The sequence below is a fragment of the Eurypyga helias genome, unplaced genomic scaffold (assembly GCF_000690775.1).
Source record: "Eurypyga helias isolate BGI_N326 unplaced genomic scaffold, ASM69077v1 scaffold27695, whole genome shotgun sequence".
NCBI lineage: Eukaryota > Metazoa > Chordata > Aves > Eurypygiformes > Eurypygidae > Eurypyga > Eurypyga helias.
The window spans coordinates 1,308-26,474 of NW_010250017.1; the positions used below are offsets into that span (position 1 = coordinate 1,308).

Sequence of the window (25,167 nt, forward strand, 5' to 3'; positions counted from 1 at the left end):
CTACCTCACCCACCAGTTATGCATACCATGGGTTCTGTCTGTCCCTTGGTCCCTGAAAGCCCCATAGATTTCTCTCCCTATTCCCCACAGTGCATGTTATACCTTAAAGCTGCACTATGTTGAATTAATCCCAGCAAAACCCAAGCCACATGTATTAATTCTTTCCTACCTTACTTCAGCTGCCACCTATCTACACATCTACTTTAAACATAATGCCAGTTATGCTACACTTCATAAAGTTCCTTAACACCAACTCAACAATATGAAGGGTCCAAGGGCATCATTCAAGGGATTATCTTGTAGCACCCTAGCACTCCCAAGGAACTTGCACCACACTAACACACTGAGTAAGCTAACAGCGATCGGCTCCCATTTGGCTTCAGACCAAACATTAGCATGCGGAAGGTTACTATCTCATTCTTTGACAAAAGCATCGCATTTGAGTCTCAAATGGAAAGAAAATTAAGTACAAGCAGGAGAAAAATAAATTCAAAGCAACTTCATTTGGGTATAAGAGAATTTGATAACTGGCAGCTCCTTCAAAGTGTGGGAGCAATTTTAATTATTTCCTGTTAAGCCTGACAGAACCCTTTCCACTTGGGCAGGCTTCAGTCCCCCATCAGCGCACACCACAACATGAGTTAATCATGTTTTTTGGAGGAAACAAAGAACAAGAAACCCCTTACTTTTGACTTGCTGTTCAGGTGCTTTGATGTGCGTCACCATCCCGGGCATGTTTACACTGTTCCTGTGCAAGTACTTCAGGAAGACATCAGCATTCCTCCGAGCCAGCGTGCAAGCCTAGAGAGTCAGCGGTGTTACTTTCTTTGAAGAAGCACACACATATATCCAGAAAGAGAAGGACCTTCCTCATTCCCTCTTGTGCACTTCCCACCCTCTCCCATTTTAAAAAGCGTTACTTGCTAAATCCTTCTACATGTAAGCCAATCAAAACACTAAAATAGTTTTCCCAACAAATAACAGTTAATCGTACTTATCTGGCAGAAAAAGAAAAAAAAAAACCCAAACAAAATGCTATTATTTTTTATCTGAAGATCCTGGAAAGCAATTACCTGCTCTAGTGCTTTCAGCATGACTCAGAGCTCACAGAGAAATTTGTTTTGTATATGTGCCATGTGCCACTTGAAGTTATTTATTGTGTAAACAGAGTGCACATGCTTATGTAATCCTCTGGATATTCCAAAATATCCACCACTGCTTTAAACAAAAAGTAAACACTCCACTGAAGTGAAACTGAAAGTGCTAAAATATTAAGACGTGCCCTTAAAATAGTAAGAGAAGGCCTCGGGAGCTTTCAGACCTTGTTCCTGTATTGCCAACCCTCAGCTCAGCTGCCTTCCTCATCTTAATGCACACGAAGTACTACATACGGGCCGGCTCCTTATTTTTAGTAAGCAGAACATGAAATGCTACTTCAAAAGCTTAGATAAAGGTAACATGGTTTGATCCCTTAACAAGAGACACTAAGTAATTTCTCAAAATGTTTTAACACGAAGACTAGAAACTCACATGCCAGCTGCAGAAAGATCTATTTGACAGTATGCTCAGAGCTACCCTAATACGTTTTTGAATGTTCTCATCTGTGAGCTGAGAACAAAAAGGCTCTTAATAAAATTAAGTTTTAAAATTGGTTACAGGGTTAGTTACACCGCTTGGCAAGCGCCCGATGCACATTTGTTTAGTACAATCAATAACCCCCTTCACCAGGGCGTTAGTCGGAACCAAAACTTTTCATTTATCTGCAGACTACTACACAAACCCAGCTCCTCCTAGACAGTTGTCTAGCAATTTCCTTCTTCCGTACTCTACTGTCGTCCAAGTACATCTGAGAGCTGCCCTGATGCACAGGCAGCAATGGCACTATGTGACTGTCACTTCTCTTCCAGACCAGCAGCCTTTAAGCCATTCTTTAGACTGACAGTTGCTCAAAGCAGTGATTCCCAGTTCCTCTCTGGTCACAGTGGGAGACCTGACATCTATTGAAGTTCAACAGGAAATATAGAACTGGCTACAATTTTATGCATTTGGCAGTATTCTCCTAATCACTGTCAGAAGCCGTTAACGTGCCATTTCCCACATCGCTACAGTTTGGGACATACCTGTAGCTTTTGAATGAGCACTGTTGCTTTCCACATACATTTCAGCACTGTAAGAGTGAGTGTTTGCCTGCAGGCTTGCCAAGACACAGAAGATCACAAAAAAAACCAAACCACCAATAGCTCACCCTACCTTTAGGAACGCCTCCTTCTGTTCCAGGTGTTTGCTTATCATGGGAGTCACATGATCTGTTTCAGAGTTAGGACCCAGTTTGTCTGCTCCCCCACACCAGTCTTCTTCTCGCTTATATTCTTGCTCCAGGCTTTCCAGCACGCTGCACACCTATCAGGAAGGAGCCCAACTCAAAATATAATTCAGTAAGACAAAAATTCCAAACTCAAGCCAAAAAAATACGAAAACCAATCTACCTCTTGCATGTGCCTTAGCTTCTGACATGCTTTGACTGGAACGCAAGAGAAGGCAGCAAACCGTGGCTGTAGCTTTGCAAGCACTGGCCTACTTACACAGAATTGCTCAGAAGGCTATCCCTGAAGTTGCTCATCTTTCTCCACCTCTGTGACTGCACAGTTCAGGATGTGCTTAAGATACGATTGCAGAGGAAGCAACCTTGCCAACTTTCCCCCTACCTCTTCTGCAGACAAGCAGGATGAAGCTGACTTTTCTGACTTGCACACAAAACCCAGAATTATCCATCTGAAGTACTTCAATTAAAACCTCTGTGTAACTTGTTTATGGTTTAAGCAAAACTTCTTGAAACAAGCAGAAATCCAACTGAACACTTGTACAGTGCTTCATCTTGAAAACGTTTTACAAGATTTTCTCAATTAAAAATAAGAAGCTGAGGAATATTATAGAAGGAGTGACAGAAGAGAGAGATGAAGGTTTGAGTCTTCACCAATAATCACTGCACTTTGGTAGTGTACCTTCCTTGGGATTTGCTAGTGGAAGCAAGTTCAGCTAGACCAATTACACTGCAGTCTCTTAGTAGTTAGCACAACTTCGCTACTAGTCATTTATCACAGACTGGTTTGGGTTGGAAGGGACCTTAAAGAGCATCTAGTTCCAACCCCCCTGCCATGGGCAGGGACACCTTCCACTAGACCAGGTTGCTCAAAGCCACATCCAGCCTGGCCTTGAACACTTCCAGGGATGGGGCATCCACAGTGTGTCTGGACAACCTGTTCCAGTGCCTCAGCGCCCTCTCTGCGAAGATTTCTTCCTTCTATCTGATCTAAATCTATCCTCTTTTCAGTCTAAAACTGCTGCCCCTTGTCCTGTCACTACAGGCCTTGGTAAAAAGTCTTTGTCTTATAAGACCATTTTATATACTAAGGGCTGCAACACATGGTTTCTCCTTCTAAGGCAGCGGGTAAGAAGAGGATTTGCTTTTTGCATTTTTTGTGTAGCTGCTGTTGTTGTCAAATTAGTAAATATAACCAAGCCTAGTCAATCTTTTTTTTTTTTTAGATAATGATGCTGTATGCCACACTGAAGAATTAACCAAGGTAGACACAGATCACATGGCATTTTTATACCTGTTCAGAAGTTTTATAGAAGGCCACAGAAGCGTTCACAAGCTTGAGACGGTCCTCCATTTTCAGCATCAGTTGTTGCCAATGGGAAGCAACCTTCTCTGCACACTCCCGGATCATATCCATGTCATAGTGATTAGCCTGCAGCATTGCCTCTGCCTTCTACTGAACCTGCAGGGCACTTTGATGTGTTTTCTGGGAAGGGGTGAAAATTCAGGAGTTCAGTGGAACACTTCAATTCATTTTCCTGAATAGCTCAAAGGCTCACATTTCCACTGTGTCACTGACAGTTCTATACACATGCACACCCATTCACTGAAAAGCACTGTCTAACATCAGTCACTGCATGACTTACGCAAATACAAAGGAAATAAATCCTGTAGAGATTTATCAAGCCAACAACAACTAGCAGTCCACAGGCAACAGCCACGGCATGGCACTAAGCCACGCACGGCCTATCTACACTGCAGTACACTTTGCCATAATTATGAATTTCAGGTTGATTATCTTTTTTTTGATGGTGAGGAAAAAAAAAAGATGGAAAGCATGCCTCTTATTTTGGCATGACTACTATTACTGTCCTCACAGCTTTACCACAGTCTTCCGCACGTTAGTAGTTAGCAAACGAAGGTGCCGGCGTGCAGAACAGAAGAACTCTCTTTTCAATCTGAGCAAATTTTTAACTGTAGTTCTCCATGTAAACACATACTTGCCTAAAATCTGGAACCTCTAACTATAATAAATATTATTATATGCAAGTACAGAATGATCCAGAAAACTCAGAATTTAAGCTTCCTAATCATCTTTCCTTAAACTGACAAAAGTCTAGAGGTTTCATGATTTTTTAAAGAGTTACCAAAGCTCTCAAAACGCGGGTACATATAGTGCTAACTGCAAAAAAAAAATCCTGAACACCCAGAGAGGAGAAAACATGTAACTCCACAGAATAGCAGGTGAAGGTGAAAAGAGTTACTATACAACAGACTACTTCTAAAAATAGTTTTCCTAAACAATCATAACCTTGGTTAATTTTTCAACAACAGTGAGGTTCTTAACAAGACTTGTGCTATCTACAGTATCACCCCAAGACCCTCAATCATACATATAATTTAATAATACTGCATTCCAGTCAATTTTAAGACCTCTGCCTCTTTTTTGCATGGCTATGACCAATCTGATAAGTTTAGATTGAAATCATGGCAGGAGGATGGACACACCACCACACCAATTTTCAGTGAAACTTGCGGGCAAACAAAACCAGAAACGTTAAAATGATCATCTGACAGTAGACAAACCCGATGTTTGCTGCTCCATTTATTCTTAACTTGAACAATTAGCATTATATTCTTGTACTCTTAACAAGGGAAACCCCATTTTTGGTAAAATTGCTATGAACAGACTTGCTTAATTTATTATAATTTTTTTAATTCCTCTCCAATCAAAAACTGGCTACTGCTTTACAAAGATGCAAACAGGCACTGATATGATGTGTTCACCTGGAATTGCAGCTCCAATATGAACAAGAACAAAAAATCCACCTTTCCAGTAAGTGTGTTTATCTCTCTGCCATATGACTTCAGCAGCTATTCCCAATGTCAAAATGTCGTAGCGTTAACCCAGCAGTGTGAAAAGGGACAGGAGAGATGTATCTCCTTACTGCAGTGCGATTTACAGAGACTCATAAGCTACGCTCACTGACATGAAGCTCTTACCTCTATGGCATGTTGAAACTGCTCATGTTCCCTCTGTAACTGTTCTGCCTCCTGCAACGAGCTGGCAGTGATAAGCCCAGCATTTAACATTGACTCCCCATTTCGGATCCAGCCCAAAACCTATAGCAAAAGAGAAGACCATGAAATATGCAATTCCACTGCCAACCAGCAAGAAAAGCGTCACTGCTACAGACAAAAGCGTTTACGGTCACACGCAGCACTGGAATTGACGATTAATTGATTAGCTAATTATGTATCTCAGTGAACGATATAGTCAATAAACACAGTGAATGACATTCACTATAATTCCACTTGGCTGACAACTTCTGTCTTCCAGTCAACTACTACATGTTTGTGGTTCCAGTTTATACTCTAAACAAGGCTGTGTTTTTGACTACCACTTCTGTCACCTGGAAAACAGGAACAAGTTACAAACAGTATTATTTGCCTAAGAGCAAGTGTCAGTAATGGAAATTGAGGACATGCAGCTTAGAAAAAATAAGCAAATAATTTTTAATATTAATGTTGAGAAAAACATGATCACGTGTCTTCCAATTGCTTTAAGAGTTTTTGTTTTCAGGATATGCCTTCTCTGACATGTCCACTGAAAACAGAAAGATCCTTGGGTGGGGAGAAACCTCAGGAGGCCACCCAGTGCGTTCCTTATCACCATCAGGAACATCCAACCTCAAAGACCCTCCCCCAAAAGATCTGTGCCGTGTTCATGACTCCAATAACGGACATCCCACACTCTCACCAGACATTTTTATCACCATAAGACTTCTTTCTGACATCCAACACTTACATGTGTCTCACTTCAATTTCAACTCATTTTGGTTTTCCTACCCATAACAGGCAAAAAAAACCCCAACCCAACCTTTTTCTCCCTTTTAAAAACTCCTCTTCCCCTCAAGACCACTACTCCATACCCTCCTCTAGGCTCCTCTTCTCTTACTGACCCCAGTCTCTTCAGCCTCTCCCACATGAAATTAGCCACCTGATTTTTCTCACTGCTCTTTTACAAGCTCTCTCCAGTTGATAATGAACACTTCGATCAAAATCTTTCAAATATTGAGTGAAGCTGGGCATAATTTGGGTTATTCATTGTCATCTGTACAACTCTGCTATGGAATTGCTGTCCAGCCAGCAATTACCCCTGTGCTGTATTTGTTCAGCTGATTATTCCTGCCAGTACATCATGCTCTGTATTTGTCACTAATGAAATCCACATCCCTCTTGCAGCAAAATTCTCCCATACATTGAGATCACTTGGAACTGCAATCCAGTGTCTTCTGATGAACACAAATCCCTTTTCCTGCTTCATCTGCCTGTATCTTCAAATTTAAAAACATAGCGTCTACTCTAACATGTAGATTTTCTGACTGAAAACATGAACTAGTATCCAAATACAAATAGACTTCTACAGATTTTTTATTTTAAACATTTTGAAATCTCTTTTCCAATCCAGTGAGTCTCTTAACTTCTGTTACTGAGTATGGCTGTCCAGCAACTTATCATTTATGGTCATGTAGTTTCACGTGACATTCTCATAGTAAGCTCTGGCCAGACAGACTGAATGATTTTAAAAGCTTTAATAGAAGGATCTAGGTCATCTGCCTTTTCACCTCTACCCAGGTAGACTACTTGTTTCAATATATTTTCTGGGAATTATGTTCCAGCTCACCTATAATCCTACCCTAGCTAATCCTTGCCCACTTCTGAGAAGTAGATGTTGAATTCCAAACCTCCAGAATCTCATCCAACCTCCATATAAGCATTAATGTCTATGACATTATTTCAGACAGTTTTCTAGGGTGAATTTATTTGGGCCCAGTTGATTTGAAAATAATGCGTTTAAGCATACTTTCTCTAACCTTTTCTTACAAATTGATTTTACACCTTTAGCCACTGGTAATAATTATATTAGCTACCAAATCACTGTTAGTTCTTAACACTAAATACCCTCATCTAGTGACCCACACGTGACACTACTATTAATGCTACTGTGTCACATTATTACTAAGTGAATCAGGATGACAGGACCATAATTACAGACTGAAAATATGGATGGAAACCAGGCAAAGGCCCTATTAAAACACAAGTCCTTAAAAACAAAGGTACATGTGGTCTTCATCCAAAGTACGCTCTAACATGTCTTTAACAGCTTGAAGCAACAGGTCTAGACATCTTGACACAACATCCATGCCCTCAAATCTGCATTCCAATCTCACCTTTGACCTTATGTTTATTCAGACTGCAGTGCTGTTGTATTAGTAATGCAGCTTTCCCCCCCGCCGCCTGTGCAACGAATCAAACAAGTTTCTTTCCCCTGATAGTGCGTACTTGAATTCTTTTATACAAAACCTGCAGGTCTGTGGAAAAGAATACATCTGCAGTGTGGATGTGGGACATGCCAGCAGCTCCCAGATGTATGCCTGGGTGCGCATACTACTCCTCTGGGGAAAAAACACTGGGTCAGATGGAGCCCTGCTGGGGACGGGAGACGGCTCTGGCCTTGGAACAAGCTCTCCTACTGCAAGGAGACTCTTCCAGATCACAGTGTGGGGCAGGCAAAAGGGACCATTAACTAAGCTGCAAGTCTTGAGGCTGTTAAGACACCTTGGCGTTGTTAATAATCAGAAGCAAGAAAAAGGGAAACTTCTGAGGAACCAGATGGGTCCAAAAGACTGTAGACAGAAACTATGCTTGGAGGAAAGGATTTTTCAGTAAGAACACCGGGTGGGGCGGAAGATGTTTTTAAATCCCTTTTTTATTTCTATCTTGTCTTACATACACAGTTCTAAGCTTCCTCTCTATCTTATAAGCTAATTCTTTCAGGTACAGTGTAATGAAACACACCTTCTCAGGGTTAAAATACATTTAGCTTTCTCCAGAAAATTTATACTGCAAGACAATGCTTAAGCAGCACCAATTCAAAGCTCTTTTTGGCTTGGCACCCCACCACACTCAGCAGAGACAGCTAGCACGGAACTTGCTATTTCAAACACACTGATTTGCCCTCCTGTTTGGTTCAGATTAGGGTACTAGTGCAGAAGCTGGTGGAACTCACGGAAGGAAAGTTGCCAGCAGCAGTTTCACCCTTCCCTCTGCTCTGACTTAAGAGCAAACAGCAAGCCTGTTCTTCTTCCAGGGCTTCTGCCTTCCAGTGGTTGTTGGCATGTTCCCATCACCTCACTGTTTGGGTGGACCACATACCCCATTTCTCCCCTCCCCACCTTCAGCAGGCTAGAAAAGCATCAGCAGAGCATCATCAGAAGTGCAGAAATGAAACCAAGGGTCTGGGACACTTGAAAGTGTCAAGCAGGTGGTTCTAGAGATAAATACTTGGTTTAAGATTAGATTCTTGGACCATTTTTCCTCTCTAACTACATAAGACCACAAGACACACCTGCTTCAGCCTGCTGTCCTAGCTACGTTTTCATATCCATATGGCACTGTACAGAGTGCCAGCAAGTCTTCCGGAGTAGTATTTTGGGACAATCAGAGCTCAAGCACTGGAATGTGTTTGAACCAATCTAAAAGATCCGCATGTGAGAACACAAGGCCACTCAAGGTACTCTTGAGGGTACAAGTACCTGTACACTGTTGCACAGGTATGAATATATAGGTATATATCCAAGGACACACACCATGATCAGAGCAGCAGACAGTATTGCAATGGAAAGGCTTAATGAGCGTAGTAAAAACAATGCATTTCGGAGCCCGGTAGAGATGCTGACCCAGGCAGATGCTGCATGTTACCTAAAACAAAGCATTCATTCTACGAAGTGAGTACGTGGCAGCGATCGCAGCAGTACGTAATCCACCAGCTATCTTTCAGGTGATAAAAAAGAAAAGTTTGTCTGGCCAACATGCAAGTGGAGTTCTGGATGAGACACACTCTCTTAACTACGTCTCTGCCCCTAGCCACTCATATGTCCCTGCCATGTATAAAATGGTCACATTTTCCTTTCCGGGTTGGTTTTTTCCACATATAGCTGTCCTTTCCTATTTCAGTGAGCATCCTCTTCCCCCTGTCTGCTAAGGTTTCCCAAAAAAAACTTCTGCCCTTCCTGCACCTATTGCACATCAAGCTGACAAGCAAATTATTTGCAGGTTTTCTTTAAACCTCTGTTTGTCTTCTAGCCCTTGTGCTTCCTCCTAGTCCTGAGGCTTGAGCTACAGAACTTCAATGCTACAAAGCAGAACTGGTACAGAAGTTCAGAGAGAAGCAACACTTGGTGTTTTCATCTGCTTTCTGTGCTTATTAAATAAGAATTTACTAAACTTGAAAGTTTCTCTACCTAGTGTTGAAAATACAAGTATTTGACTAAAATAACTAAGCCAGGAGACACTTTGCTGGTCTCCATCACTGTAACCTGAGAGATGAACCCTGTGGAAAAATTCCTGCAGCATTCCAGTCCAACCTTTTCACATGATTACAAGCTGTACAACTACTTATACACATAAAAGTGTATATATATACTTTTTTATATATATACACTTTATATATATACACACAGAAGTATATGTATATACTTTATATATACAAACTGCTATATTTTCATATATATATGAAGGAGACCTCATTGCAGCTTTCCAGTATCTGAAGGGGGCCTACAAGGGTACTGGGAGAGGACTTTTTAAAAGGGCCTGTAGTGACAGGACAAGGGGTAATGGGTATAAATTGAAATCAGGGAGGTTTAGATTAGATGTCAGGAAGAAATTCTTCACAGAGAGGGTGGTGAGGCACTGGAACAGGTTGCCCAGAGATGTTGTGGATGCCCCATCCCTGGATGTCTTCAAGGCCAGGCTGGATGTGGCTTTGAGCAACCTGGTCTAGTGGAAGGTGTCCCTGCCCATGGCAGGGGGGGTGGAACTAGATGGTCTTTAAGGTCCCTTCCAACCCTAACCATTCTGTGATTCTATGATTCTATATATATGAAAATACTATAGCAGTTTGGCAGAAAATTTCAAATGGAATCTTGTTAAAAACCTTGCCCTGGAGACAGTCTCCCATCTACATAGTAAGCATGCTTACACTCTGTTCATCAGCAATAAATGTAGCAACTTTGGAGTTCTCACTCACAGTCTTATGAGGAAGATGAATTTTTCTAAGAGCTCATGATGATAAGAAAAGGGACAAGTTGCACGGCGAGCCGTTATGGGATGTACTCATACAGCAGAGTCTACTAGACTTCTGTGATGCTGCCAAGCGTGAGCAAGATAAACTCTTACCTTTCTAGTGTTTTGGTTGGTTGGTTAGTAAACTTAATAGAACCACAGACTGGTTTGGGTTGGAAGGAACCTTAAAGATCATCTAGTTCCACCCCCCCTGCCATGGGCAGGGACACCTTCCACTAGACCAGGTTGCTCAAAGCCTCACCCAGCCTGGCCTTGAACACTTCCAGGGATGGGGCATCCACAGCTTCTCTGGGCAACCTGTTCCAGTGCCTCACCACCCTCTCTGTGAAGAGCTTCTTCCTGATATCTAAACCTCCCTGCTTTCAATTTCAACCCATTACCCCTTGTCCTGTCACTAGAGGGCCTTGTAAAAAGCCCCCCCCAGCTTCCTTGTAGCCCTTTCAGGTACTGGAAGGCTGCAATGAGGTCTCCGCGGAGCCTTCTCTTCTCCAGGCTGAACAAGTCCAACTCTCGCAGCCTTTCATCATAGGAGAGGTGCTCCAGCCCTCTGAGCATCTTCGTGGCCTCCTCTGGACTCGCTCCAGCCGGTCTATATCCTTCTGATATTGAGGGCTCCACAGCTGGACGCAGCACTCCAGGTGGGGTCTCACCAGAGCAGAGTAGAGGGGCAGAATCCCCTCCCTCGACCTGCTGGCCACACTTCTCCTGATACAGCCCAGGATACGGTTGGCTTAACTTCTACCTATTTCAGTGGTTTTGCCCACAGCATCTCAAATTCACCAACAGTTTAGGTGTTTATCAAATAAGTACCTCTGATATTGGCCACTTTATTGCCAGGAAAAGCCAAACCTCATTTCTTATCCCCTGGAAAGTAAACCCTGCCGATATTATGTTATCAGCATTTGAGACCTATTAAGCCAGTGTTCAGGGAATATCACTCCAATTCAAAGTCCCTCCCCCCTCCAAATGGAAGCCGTAATTCAGCAGAAGTGAATTCTACCCCTCTTTATGGGAGGGACGGCGCCAAGAAGTGTGGGTCAGCTCCAGGGGGTCTCGGGGGGGGACCGCAGCCCTCAGGTACCTGCTTGACTTCGGCCTGCAGGTGGCGCAGCTGGACGCACTGCTCCAGGTGCTTGCGGTGCTGCTCCGCCGCCACGTCCAGCTCCTGCTGTTTTTCGTGCAGGAACTCCAGCAGGTCCTGGACACGGGTGGCCATGTCTACGTCTCTGTCACAAAGCAGCTCAACACCTGCAAGCAGACAGGCGTTGAAGGCTGACTTAGGGAATCGCAGGATTGCACAAAACTTCTGAAGACAAACAGCCCGTTTCCACGGTTTTACACTTACTCTTCCCGTTCCTTCTCCAAGTTCAACTCGATCCTCAGAGCATTTGCTTGAATGAGCAAAGGTTTTTGCATTCTAAAAACGCAATTTAACTTTTTCTTTTTTTTAAAGAAGCCCAAGATTTACCCTAAGGTAACCGTACACACTTTAAACCATCTAGTAAAGTGGCATAAGAAACAAAAAAAGGGTGACTTGAAAGGTGAAAATCTTGGCTTGGCTGCATTGTTCCAATTAAATAGAATTAACTCCTTGATATTTACTCTAATTATACTGACTTCCTAAGTGGAATCCTTTTCTTCAAAACCTAAACATCTTCAGGTGTTGCCAGCTCTTAGATAAAAATTACACGCCATAACAACAGCGTATTATTACAAACACTATCAAATTATAGAAGTATAAAGGGAAAAAAAAGGTCCACGTCTCCAGTTCAGAGTAAACCACCATCTCTGCCATTTTCACACGTCCCGTGGAGAGACAACTGGCTAATTTTTACAAAGCCACCGCCCGTAACAGCACGAAGCAGCCATCTTACCAGATGCCTGCACTTCATTGACATACTGCAGCAGATCCTGCCCTTGGTGGATGACATCGAAGGTCAAGTTATTCATCGTCAGGGCTTTGTCTGCATGATGCTGGAGCCTCTGTTCAGCTATTGTGAGATCTTCAGTGTCAAAGTCATTCATCTGCTGAGAAAGCTCATCATTCCAAGACTCCAGATCTGAAATTATCTGGTGGGAAAAAGAAGGAAGACAATGTTCAATTACCCATTACACAACGAATGTTTATTCCCAATGTTGTTCTTATGATGGAGGTCACGGACTTGAATTTCTTCTTGTTGATGGATGTTAAATTTCAGCAAACAATTTGGAAGAATCTCTTTGGGAACCACTACAGCTCTCTCTCCTTCAATCAGCGCTTGCAATACTGTGGGTACCCTTGCCTTCTTTAGGGTCCTCCTTCATCAACACATCACTTGTGAAACAGAGGAATTTAAAATGTTTTTATCACCACTTTTAAAGGAAAATGATCTAAAATGTCTTCTCAGGTCTTCAGTCTGCACCAAGTAATAATTCACACGTCAAGAGCCTGGCGAGCTTTCAATTATGCCAGTCTTGAGCTCTTTTACCCAAGCCAGCTCTACTTTTCTGTGATCAGGAAGCACCAGGCTCTGTGAGCACCTCTGACTTCTGCCAGACCACTGAGAAGCACTACTTGTCACAAAAGGCAGGGTACTTACTGAATAGAGCAAATCCGAAAAATATTACTTTATTACAGAATTACGGTAATGTCAGAGCTAAATTTGCTTGCTGAAATAATTCAGCTACATTTCAGTTTCCACTTCAATTCTGGATTTTATTCTCAGTCATTAGATGTCCAAGGAAGAGAAGCTAATGAAGTATTTTTTAAACACATAACAGCAAGTGGTCCTCGTCAGTTCACACAAGTGCATTTTCCAAATCATACAGCAAAATCTGGCTGAAACGTAAAATATTCCTTTTTATTAATATACAAAACTGTTCGTACATCTAACACATAATGCTTAAAACCTCACTGGTCAAAACAGGTGGAGTTCTTATGGCACAGGTTTGATGTATCAGTTACTTTAAACAAGCCTGACACACTTAATCCTTCAAGCCTGTAATCAATCTTCTTTTTTTTCCTAAATTTTCAGCAGAGTTTTGCCACAAACAACTGCAGTTCATTGGGAAAGCAAAATTATAGATATCAAGAACAAAATATGGCTTTGGTCCAGAGTTCCACCATTTCACGAGTAGAACAAACTGATGTGAGTGGTGCTAAATGACAGGAAAACACCTATTTATGTAGCCAGACGCAGCAAAAAGATGATCTGATTAAAACGGCATTAGCAACAAAGTGGTTGACTGCATAATTATTTAACTAAAGTAATTTGTCCTCAGCAAAAGGAATATGCCACTACGCTTCCCAGGTGGTTAATCAGAGCTGTGAAGTTACTGAGACAGCTAAACTACAAGAGAAATTCCAGGAAAACAAGCCCTGTAGAAAAAACAGAGTTGAGGGGAAAGCAAAGTTAAATCATCAGTATAAAGTTTCTGTAGTCAGCTACAATCTTTTTTGAAGGTTTGTTTACATTCTGCTCACATGGCACCAAAAAAATGGGCACATCAAGCAATTCTTTTTAAAATTGTGGCATCAGTGAGTTTACTTCCTGTTTCAAAGGTGTTCCGTAAAAATTTTACTCGATTCACTAAATATTCAAGTTTTTCATCTCCTATCATACCATGATAGGAGATACCAAACAATTAGGGTAGGTACTTTGCAATCCCTAATCCTTATGAGACAGCTCTACCCAAGTGAAAACTCATGTTTCAGAGGTTAACGCTGAAAACAGAAAAGCTGATGGACAAGGGATGCAGGAAGATATACAGAACAAGGCTGTCGGCCACTGCTTAAAGCTTCTCTCTTCTGTGTGCTCTAGACACCCCACAACATATGAGTAGTTTCCTCTCAACACACACACAGGCTTCCCCTCCCACAAAATCCTTCAGAACTTCCTTTTATTTCCATTTTACTCAGTCCATGCCCAGCATGTCTCATCACCCCTCTCTGTCACTCGTCGCCCTCTAACTAAAATGATCTAAAATAGAATCATAGACTGGTTTGGGTTGGAAGGGACCTTAAAGACCATCTAGTTCCAACCCCCCTGCCATGGGCAGGGACACCTTCCACTAGAACGTCACAAATATCAAGTCTTGGTGACAGTCCAGCCTGAGAAACTGCTTACGTCCAGCTAACCTCCTTTTCTGATCCCGAGTACCTCACACCTGCTCTTCCCAGCTGGTCGTCAAAACCCTGTGGACATTCACTACTACAAGCACTGGAAGTCACCTAATGGTTGTTTCTTCACACTACCCGCTGCACTACGGAAGCTCACACAGATCAGATTTACCATCCAGTTCAGTTAACGCAAATGCTGTTCTCAAGAAGAAACTGTGGTTAGATTTGGTCAAACTGAAAAATCTGAGCATTAAAGGAGGTTATGAAACTCCGCCACTAAAACATCATTTTTCGCTACCTTTCTAAACACCATTAAAAAGTGATTTAAGGTTTAACGTGGCACATTTGTGCCACTATAAAAACTTTATAAAAACGAAGCCAGAACACCTCCCTTCAGAAGCAGATGCCAAAGCCTTACCTCTCTCACTGTCGACTGGAAATAAGTAATGAACACCATAAGCTCACAATGGGAGATTGCTGTGGCTGTCAGTACTTTTACAATAACGGGAAAACAGAAGGTTCAGCCTGCCCATGAGGAAACCCTTCTTCCCTGTGAGGGTGACAGAGCCCTGGGACAGGCTGCCCAGAGAGGGGGTGGAGTCTCCTTCCCTGGAGACTTCCCAAAGCCCCTGGGCTTGTTCCTGTGTGATCTACTCTAGGTGATCCTGCTCTGGTGGGGGGGTTGGACTAGATCATCTCTAGAGGTCCCTTCCAACCCCTTCCGCTCTGTGAATCTGGGAATGGCTTAAGTAGTCACTGCGTACTCTAAGAATGTCCTGCGATTCACTGTACCCGATGTGGTAGCCCGAAGAGGTCAACACCATGTGTCACCTCAGCCAAGAGGTTTCAGTGACACTGCCTCCAAAGAACAACAAACAACAACAAACAGCAGCAGTAATTGTAACTTCTTCCCACGTTACTTCATGCAACCCTGAAGTGAAGATCATGGCCCACACATTGTTTAAAGCAGTCTGAAACATTCTGCACAAAGGCAAGACATTCCCTGTCCCTTTCAAAAGGCCAGGAAGCCCATGATTCAAATAAATAAATAATGCCAGCATGGTCCCACATTCATTCAAAAGATAAGAAGTCAGTCCACATCACAGCTGGGGTTCCTACCAAGGGCAGTAATCCCTACATTTTTCCAACAGTAGCAGGGTGGCTCAAGGCAATCTGTTTCAGCCACTACACCCACCACGCAAATCTGAAACGCACCAAGGGCAGAGTTAAAGCAAAAATAACATGCATTAAGCACCCTCTGCCCACCCTCTTTCAGGGCTTCTCTGAACTTCTGCTTCACAAGCCACACTTCTAGTGAGCAGGCTCCTGTTCTGGTTTTAAAGTTGTGTCAAGACAATTGGCTTGCAACAAACAGAACAAAGACGCACGACTGATAGACAGCTGAAGTGACTGAATCACAAATTAATACCGCTTCTCAGGAAATGGACAACCCAGAACAAACACAGGGTAACTACTTACCACAGCACATGTTCAGAAGTTCCTAGTGCAGAGTCTGAGCTGCCTGACATTCCTGAGTTTTAACAGACCTAAAGGTAACACTGACTGGACACAAGGCAGGGTCTAACAGAGAAGGGATGACGACCCTTTCATGCTGAGTGGGAAAGAAATAAGCATGGGTCTCTTCTCAGAAGGGTCTAACTAACATTCCTTGTACCAACTGAGTGCTAACCAGGACCTGGAAGATATTATGTGCTGGGGAGAAAGAAAAGAAAAGATGGGAAAGGGAGAAGAGTTAGGTCTCTGTGATCCAGCGCTTTGCATCCTTGCCTTTTCAGCTGTATGACTTAACAGGCATCTTGTAAGTATGGTCCAAAAATAGAGTCGAGATAAAGCTGGGAGTTGAAAAGTGTGTGGTATGCATTGTGTGGAGCCCTGACACAGGTCTAGAGGCACTTAAGTTACAGACAAGCAAAAACGCACAGACACTTCAGGCTGCATATACCACCACCAATGTTAACTTCCTCTGGCTAGGTCCTTACACATCTTCCTTATGCTGCTAATCACCCTAGCAAGGGACTCTCCGTGTACCTTGTGCTCCTTCTGGCCTTCAGTCAATACAGGCGTTCACAACTGGGCCCTTCAAATAGCTCGCATCAATGGCACTTAAAGCCCTACCCGAGGACAGAGAATGTGAAGTTTCTATGCCAAGAGCAAGGGGCACAACAGACAGTGCTACAGTTACAGCAATTTCAGAAGAGCAGGAGGATCTGAAAAGTCGCAGGAAAAAAAGATAGCAACTAAAAGAAAGTATTTTGCCAGTGAGTAAAAAGGAAAGAGTAAGGACAAGAAGAGGAGGACCAACCCTGCCAGCAAATCTCACCACTGCCCCAGAAGCACAGCTGCAGGGTGTGATCCTGCAGTGCTAAAGGAGCCCTTGGTCTTGTTTTAGCCTGTGTTATTTTGCAAACAGTTAAGATAAGCTAGAAACACTACTTGCCTTCCAGAAAAACTGTTCTCACAGGATGCTCCCTGAACAAACTGCCCCTACAGCCAAGACTTAATTGACTGGGCCAGTCACACCAAATCCGGGACAAAGGAGGAGGTCAAAACAAGGTCTGCAAGTTCCTAGCTGGCATCTGGCTCCTCCTCACTACCACTTTTCTTCAGCTGAGATTCTGCTTTCAAGTAACTGACCTGGAACTAGTCCCCACATTTTCTTCCCGGAAGTTTCCAAACAGATGTCTGCCTTCAGGGAGAGGGAAAAGAGAAGCACGCTTTGCTGAGGAAGCAGAGAGAGGAGATGGTACACAGACAGCAGAGCAATCACATCAACATTTTGCTGAAGACACGCTGCAACCAGGGTCTTTTTGTTCCCTGGAGGGCTCCTTGGCAATCCTAAATAAGCATGATTTTTGTTTCCAAGCCACAGAAACAAAATACACCAGCTCTTTCAACAAGGTAATTGGTACTTTGCTTTATGTTTTATGTGCCAAAATATAAAGCGTGCCAAGTATCAGCTTCAGAAAAAGCAATACTTGTCAAGTTCAGGTATGTGGCTTTTCACTGCAAAATCCTAGAGCCATCACCAAACAACATACACAGAAGTACTACTACCTATGCAGATGCCATCCTATTCTGAAGGGCTAGAACACATCTTCAAGGCAGGGCTCCTGCAACCAGCCTTCTGCTATTGCAGAATACTGGTTTGGGCAACCTACAGAGGAGAGTAATCACCTTAATCACAAACTTCACTCAAACCTTTAACCTAATTCTTCCATTAATTTTCTTGGTATATTCCTTGTCTCTCGCAGTTACCATTTCCTAAATAAAAGTGTTCTGGGAACAGCACACAGACCCCATGGAGCACTGCAGATCACTTCTGCAGAGACTGAAAATTGCTGAAAATCCTATAAAAAGGGCTATCTTCTATGTTCTTCCATGTATACCAGCCATCTAACTAATTACTACAATCACAATTCCGTCAAGCCATTCCCTTGCACACTCAAGACAGCTACTCTCACATAATCAAAGAAGCAAACTCCCTGCAGACTAGTTTCACCTTCTCAGTCTGAGTTCCAAAACAGAGAACCTTCCTGGTCTTCCTTTGCCCCAGAGTTGTTATTACTGTAGAGCACACACTCTCACTTCCTCTATGGGCACAGATCAAGGAACTCTGTCTGCCTATCCTGCACTGCTCCTAACAATGTGCTGACCTAAACCAGACTTCAGCAATGGTAACTAATCCTGCTTTTAAGAAAAAAAACACCAAACAGAGAAGGAATCACTTTTGCTGACTGCCTCTTTGCCCTTACAACATTTGTACTTAACCAACAGTTGCAGCTTTTACTAGGTGCAAGCCAAGGGGTAAAATTATCCCTGTAACTCCTGGTTTCCATATTCTCAAGATTAGCCATTTATATACTCAAACAGGATCATTTACCGATGGATAACCCTGAACCTCCTGAGGTTTCGGGTTTCCAACTCAGTTTCGGTTACTGTGTACAGTGTTACTGGTTTTACCAAGTCATGTGATCAACATAGCTGAAGCTTTATAACGCAACTCTATTAACCTAAGCTCCAGGTGGCATTTCATGCCTGTTTGCATGCACGTCCCTGCACACAAATAGTAACTTTCCAACTGATAAGCTGTAACCCTCCTCCAAGATTTGGATAATCTCCATATTTCTGTAAGTTCAGCAGAAGTAGGGCACTACAACTGCTTTTGCATTATTTTCAGAGGTGGAGAAGAATCTTATTTAAAAATAAACAGACAGACAGCCCATATGACATCCCTGAAGACGAAGACAGAATTCTAAACACTACTTGTAGCTGTCAACTGAAGACAGCTAGACCACTGAAAAGAAAGAAGAGGGGTGTTACTACAAAACAACAGTTTAGAGGGTTTGTGCTAAACCATCTTACCAGCCTTATTCACATGAACTGCAAACATACTAGTTATATCAAGGTAGCTTGATATTCAAACCAAACCTACCAGATGAAGCAACAGTTATGACTTTATAAAACACTTGCTTAAAGATGCACCGGGAGCCAACGAGAGCTGGAGTTAATAACAAGCAGCTCAGCTCTGCACTCTCCTGACACTTTCCCATACAAGACAAAAACCTTAGTTCAGGGAAGAACTAAGTCTATCAGTCCCTTGAGCCACATGCCAATGCAACTGCACAACGATCTCAGCATAAATGTTCCTGTGTGAGAGGAGAAGTAAGTGCAGTGCAACTCCAAGAGCAGACACTCACATCTATTGCATCTCTTTCAAATATGCGGAGCTGCAGAAACAGCTCAAGCTTGATCTTGCGTTCTTGAAAAAGCTCCTCCATTTGAGACTGGGCTTCATCCAGCTGCTGCAGGACTGTCTCTATGTGGTTGATTGAGCTGTTATGCGGGGTCTTGTTACTAGAAATGGCAGAATCCCTATTCAAAGCAGAGAGGGGGGGAAAAGGAAGAAAAACAATTAGTATTATTGAAAAAATTCATGTAATTTGGAAGCTACACATGACCACAAAATGCAAAGATTTCAGATACGGTCAGTGCAAGTCATATTACATGAAAAGTAAGTCTGTACGTCTTTGTCCAAATTATGTTTTAGTCCTTGAAAAGCATTAGGAAATTAGATTACTTTCATTTTTTTTACTAATCCAACATTTAATGACATTTTGTTTACAGAAGAATAAAATTTAAAACCAGAGGCAAACCCTCATATTGTGAAAAGGAAGTGGCATATAGTAACTATTTACTTTACTGAACCTTCTCAGCAGTGAGAAAACTCAAAATTATATCATAATAAATTAAAATGACTTAATCTTTTATTTTAGTGTAAAACCTGCAAATTCAGATACAATATCAGCTCCTGCAGCAAAAGGTACATGTACCAGTGCAGCTGGGGCTCAAATTTATTTGATTGTTACTGAATGAAATGGACTGCAAACTGATGGTCTTTACTACAACAAAGTTACTTACCAGACTGCAAACCAATTTCAAGTGTCGCTTTATAAAAAGGCTGCCTCTAAGAACTCAAAACTCTGGGGAGCCCTGCATGTCAGCCTACAAAGACATATGACTGCTCCTATCACAGAAGTAGCTTATGTAAACAAACTCTCCTCCTTGTGGAGGTAGTGTTTATAAGCTGAGCTTCCTGTAAACAGGGGGTTAGAGACCATCAATACAGCATCTGCAGTCCTAATATTTACAAGTTTTATTTATAGGTCAGATCTTGTAGTCATCATCTCTACCCTCCAAACAGAAAGAGCTTCACGGAGTATCAGACGTACACCAGAAGAGGTTTAAATAAAAATTTGTTTTACCTTAGTTGCTGTATAAGATCTTCGCCTTCTTTTATGACATTGACTGTAACCTGCAGAGTGGTTTGTTGTTGTTGACCAAAACGTTTAATTAGGTCTTGGACAGCCTCCACAGACTCAGCATAGACATCATCAAGCAGTTCTTTCTGTAACTCTTCAAGCCATGTCCACAGCTAAAGGAGAGAGGGGGGAAAAAAAAAAAAGTAAGAAGCATAAGCTCCATGATCAGGCAGTCACTATTCCAAATCCATGTCCCTGGACAAGAGAAAACAGATTGAGGTTGGGGGGGAGAAACAGGATTTGTTTCTCTTCATAGAAAAACGCCATCCTCGATTTAATAAAAAAGCGCCTTAGACTCAAATAAGGTTTTTGCTTCTTGGAAATACCAGGAAAGCTCTATCCGTGTTGCTAAGTCACCCTTTTTTCCCTATTTTCCTTCTACAGTACTGAGCGTATCCGATTGAGCAGCACCGAGTTCATAGCGAGAATCCCATCTGCAGCTCTGCGAGAGAGTCCCTGGGAGGGAAATGCTATGGTAACACTCCCTGAGAGAAGGGAGGAAGGAAGGAAGGAAGGAAGGGAGATGTATTGTAGCCACCATCAAATTTACACTGCCAGGCTGACACATGCACGCAGATTAGAACACTTTCCAGTGGCCTTCACAAAAAAGAAAAAAGGGCATTTCAGAAAACGAAACAGAGAGAGAAATCAGATGCGAGAAGTTAGTTTTCTATCACCACCTCTACAGCTAAAGGGTTTACCCTCTTGATCTCAATTTTGCACTGTTACAACACAAATCATCAGAAGTAATTCCAACAGTTAATTCAATGCCTCTGTGTGTGTGTCCCGCTTAACGTGTGCGTGTCTTCCTGTTCCGAGCTGCCCGCGCACCGCTGCTTACGGAAACACCTCCAGGTACGCGCCAGCTAGGTATCGCTGCTGGGCGCTTGAATCCTACTGTGCTCTTCTCCACGAGCTCACGAGGGAAGCCGTTGCGTCCTAAACCATGTGAAAATTATTCCTCAACAAACCATCGGCCATCTATTGTGCCACTGATAAAAACACTGCCGGGAGGGAGGGAGCATGGCCGGCTCCTGCAGCGCTCCTCTGAGCAGCGCAGGGCGCGCAAGGAAACTGCTATTCACAGGAAGCAGCCAAACCGGGTCCCTCCTTTCTCTTTTACCACCACATCCCAAGCCCTGCGATTCCAAGAACATGGATTAAAGTTTGGGTTTTATCCTGAAAGTTTGGGTTTTTATCCTAACTCTGTTCCGATTGACAATATTAAGGGTCTTTCGACAGCATTTTAATCTCTGTCTTTACACATAGATTTCAGAGATGCAAATAGGCTTTATTAACTGTGAACCTAGTAAAAAGGTTAACGTAGTTAAAATACAGACAGTAAGCAATCGAAACTGGCTTAAATTTCAAGACAGAAAACCAAGTTTTTTATTTCTTTGCTTAACATTTTCTGCAGAAGTACCCACTTCATGCTGCTGTTTGTATAATGTTCTGATCATAAAGGTCTCCTAACTACATTAAAATAGAACACTCAGTGAAGGATTCTACATTTTGATTAATCAGTTCTCCTTTGAAGCTTTATTTTAAAACCAAATGCTAGTTTTTATATCTTGGAATCTTATATGCTTCCTGAGGAAGGTTTTGAGTTAACCAAGCCATAAGCTAAATTTTCGTAATTGGCAAGAATTAATGACATTTAACCAGACTCTTTTCTACAAATCCACTACTTCTCCCTCCCCCCCAAACGGAACTGCCTATTCATACACACTGTGTTATTCTGACTACACTCACATGCCCCAAAGACAATGCCTGTCATGGATTTGAATGCAACTCCATAGCCATAAACACCACAAGCTCAAGCCACCGCAGTCTTTCTTATTAAAAGGAACACAAATCAATGAAACTTAGCAAGTGGGTGAAAAGCACTTGTCAACATTCACTCCAGCATAACGCAAGGCAGCATCCAAATTTTTTCTTATTTTTCCAAATGCATACTTCGGAATGCAAATATCACTTGGAGACGAAACTTAAGAGCAAGAATTCTGACAATACAATCTGAAAGCTTTACTCAGGTTTCAAGTCCCATTTCTCTCTCAGCTACTGAAGCTCCTGCCTGACCTGTAATAGGACACTGTGTTAGAGACCCTCCAAGTGAGCTGGTAGGTACACGCAAACCGCGCAGCTCGCAACTGTGAAAATATATTCGGTTGAGAGCAATGCTTTGCTGCTGACTGCAGATCTCCAGTTTGGTGCTAGCTGGAAGAGCTCTACTTCATATTTACTGCACTGTCTACAAAAGGCCAACTTTTCAGAGACGTTTATTACAGACCGACTGGAATTAAAGCCATATTGAGTCTCTTGGACTGTACCAAATTTGCCCCTTGGCTCCCATACCAGCACCTGCACTGTGGCTCAAGGCAGGTCTAAGAACCACTTCAATTGTTTCCAACACATTTTTTACAGCTGAGTTGTGTCACACTCGTACAAGGGACACCTCACCTCTGCAATCCTTCACACACGCTTCAGCCACTTCTGTAACTGGGCAGAGAGGACGTGGCCAGCGCAACAAAAACTTCTATGCGTCGTGCTGGTGATGTACTGCACAGGCAAGTATTTCCCTTAAATTTCACTGTGGGTGCTGGAGACCAAGCAGACCTTTCCCTTTGCACGGCCAATTCAAAGCCACACCACTTGCCTGGAGCAGAACAACATGGGCACTAGCACAACAGCGTTACTGCCGACTGGCTTAGCGCCCGGCCAGCACGGCATGACTGTAAACACGCCGTCTTGCCCCTGAGGTACCAAAGGGCTCAAAAATACACTGTGCTTGCCTAGCTCATTAGCTGAATCACCCACTGCTTGGGAAGGGGAAACATTTTACGAATGTGCAGAAAGAACGACAGTAATTAGTATGCATTACTTGTCTAGCTGTGATTCATATGCTGTTGAAAGTGGAACAATTTAAGCCATTTCTGAAGTGACTGAACAGCTCTGTGACACTTCCATAGCAAAAGTTACTCTAATACATTACAAATAAGCTTTTTACACTTCTCTGCTAAGTAAGTTTTTGACAATCAGCTTCCCCTTAAAATACTCCTGATGTTTATACACAGAAGTTAGAATAAAGCCAACACAGATGAACAAAGCTGCCAGGTTATCAAAGCTGGATAGAAATTCATGCAATTTACTGAGAGAAGCTTAATTCATAATGGGTCTCAGTACCCAGCTGGCTTCTGTACGGCTTTAAAACCAGAACGAGCACTGGATATACTGGGAATTACATAAATTACCTTGTTTTCAGAGAGAAAACTAAGGATGAAGACAGTACAAGGTTGCACGGCACAGCCAAAAGAAAGCTGACAGTTTACAGCGGGGGGTGAATGGAGACTGGAGCTTACCCATACACGTTCAGGAGCGCAGAACTACAGATTTTATAGCGTAATGATTTTCTCAGATAACGCATTATTCCGTAAAAGAGATCTTGGCAACAAAAATCCCACAGGGAAAAAAACCCCAACAAACTCGTCATTAAAAAACTATTAACTTTCTCTCAGTGTGAACTTTGGAGCAACTTCCAGGCATGTTTTTCTCTATTCTCTGTAAAAGAAGTAGCACGAAGATCCTTAAACAAATGACGGAGTCCTGTGACCTCAGTAAGAACTTTATCCAGCAGCAACACAGCTCTAACGTACAGTGAAAAAACTGCATAAATAACTCAGCCCAGTCACAGAAGGAGGCTCTTCTCTTTTCATCTGCTCTTCACATCTTATCAGAATTAAAATTGGAGAAGGAAATCAAATTCTGAATCCCTGACAGGCAAATGTTTCACCCAGCAGTCTCGTTTTCTTGATCTAAATATAGCACAGACTAAGAAACATCTGCCTGAATGAGCCTGCATCCTGTGCTACCTCTTTACTAAGTTCTTGGGAGCATGCCATTAGTCACTGAGACGGTATTATTTTAATTGTCTGCAACATCCTGGAAGTTTCAGTGTTTCCATCATGGGCCTCTATCCATTTAAGTCCCATCTCTGCAATCTCCCGAAAGACTGCAACTAAGTAAGACCTTACAGTATTTTGCCAAATATAATCGGAGAACAGTTATTTTCCCAAGTGTGGGCAACATAGAAAAGGAAGTGACAGTGTCATTTTATTAAGGTAAAATATCTGTCAGTATTTCACAATTTATTTTTCATGTTTATAATAATGGCTTTTGGATATGCAGTCAGCCTTTTCAACAGGGTAAGACAGAGACACACAATTTCTGCATTTAAAAACTGCCAATTCCTCTTTTCCGCCCCCGCCCTCCCACCAGCAGCGTGTTGCAGTATGTGTGTGTATCACCACAGGCACAGCTGTTGAAGGAGCTATTATTTCTACAGAGCCAACTGTTGCAATAGTATTCCCTAACAAGTATATCTGGGCACAGAAGGGGGAACATGTATGTGTGTCCACCTGTAAGCTTTGGCTTTCAGGACATGCAGCGGAGGACAAAAACTTCATCTTTTTAAAAACAAAAAACACAAGATGTTAAATCCCCAGGAGTTTGTCTTCCAGGGCCTTTCAGTAACATTTAAGATACTAAATGCCTGCATAGGTTTTGAAAATTAGATTTCATTTTCTTAAAAAGCTTCAAATATCCTTATCTATTCTCCAATTATAATGGAAACAATTTCCTATTCAGAATAAATTCATCCTTGAAGCAAAACAAAGTCTGTCACATCTTCCTAAAATGTTATCAACTACTAGTACCCTGTTAGCATTCATGCCATTTCTTAACTGAAGAAGGAAACACAAACG

General features: G+C 42.4%; 1 protein-coding gene across 1 annotated transcript in view; it reads right to left on the reverse strand.

Moving 5' to 3' along the window:
- Nucleotides 1-686: 686 nt before the first annotated feature.
- Nucleotides 687-25,167, reverse strand: part of LOC104509589 (triple functional domain protein-like) — a gene marked incomplete at both ends in the record, with an annotated part of 50,147 nt that continues 25,666 nt past the window's right edge. Inside the window, 8 exon segments of the mRNA XM_010151573.1 lie at nt 687-801; nt 2,251-2,400; nt 3,615-3,806; nt 5,324-5,443; nt 11,550-11,716; nt 12,343-12,538; nt 19,286-19,460; nt 20,351-20,520. Coding sequence (XP_010149875.1) covers nt 687-801; nt 2,251-2,400; nt 3,615-3,806; nt 5,324-5,443; nt 11,550-11,716; nt 12,343-12,538; nt 19,286-19,460; nt 20,351-20,520 — 1,285 coding nt within the window.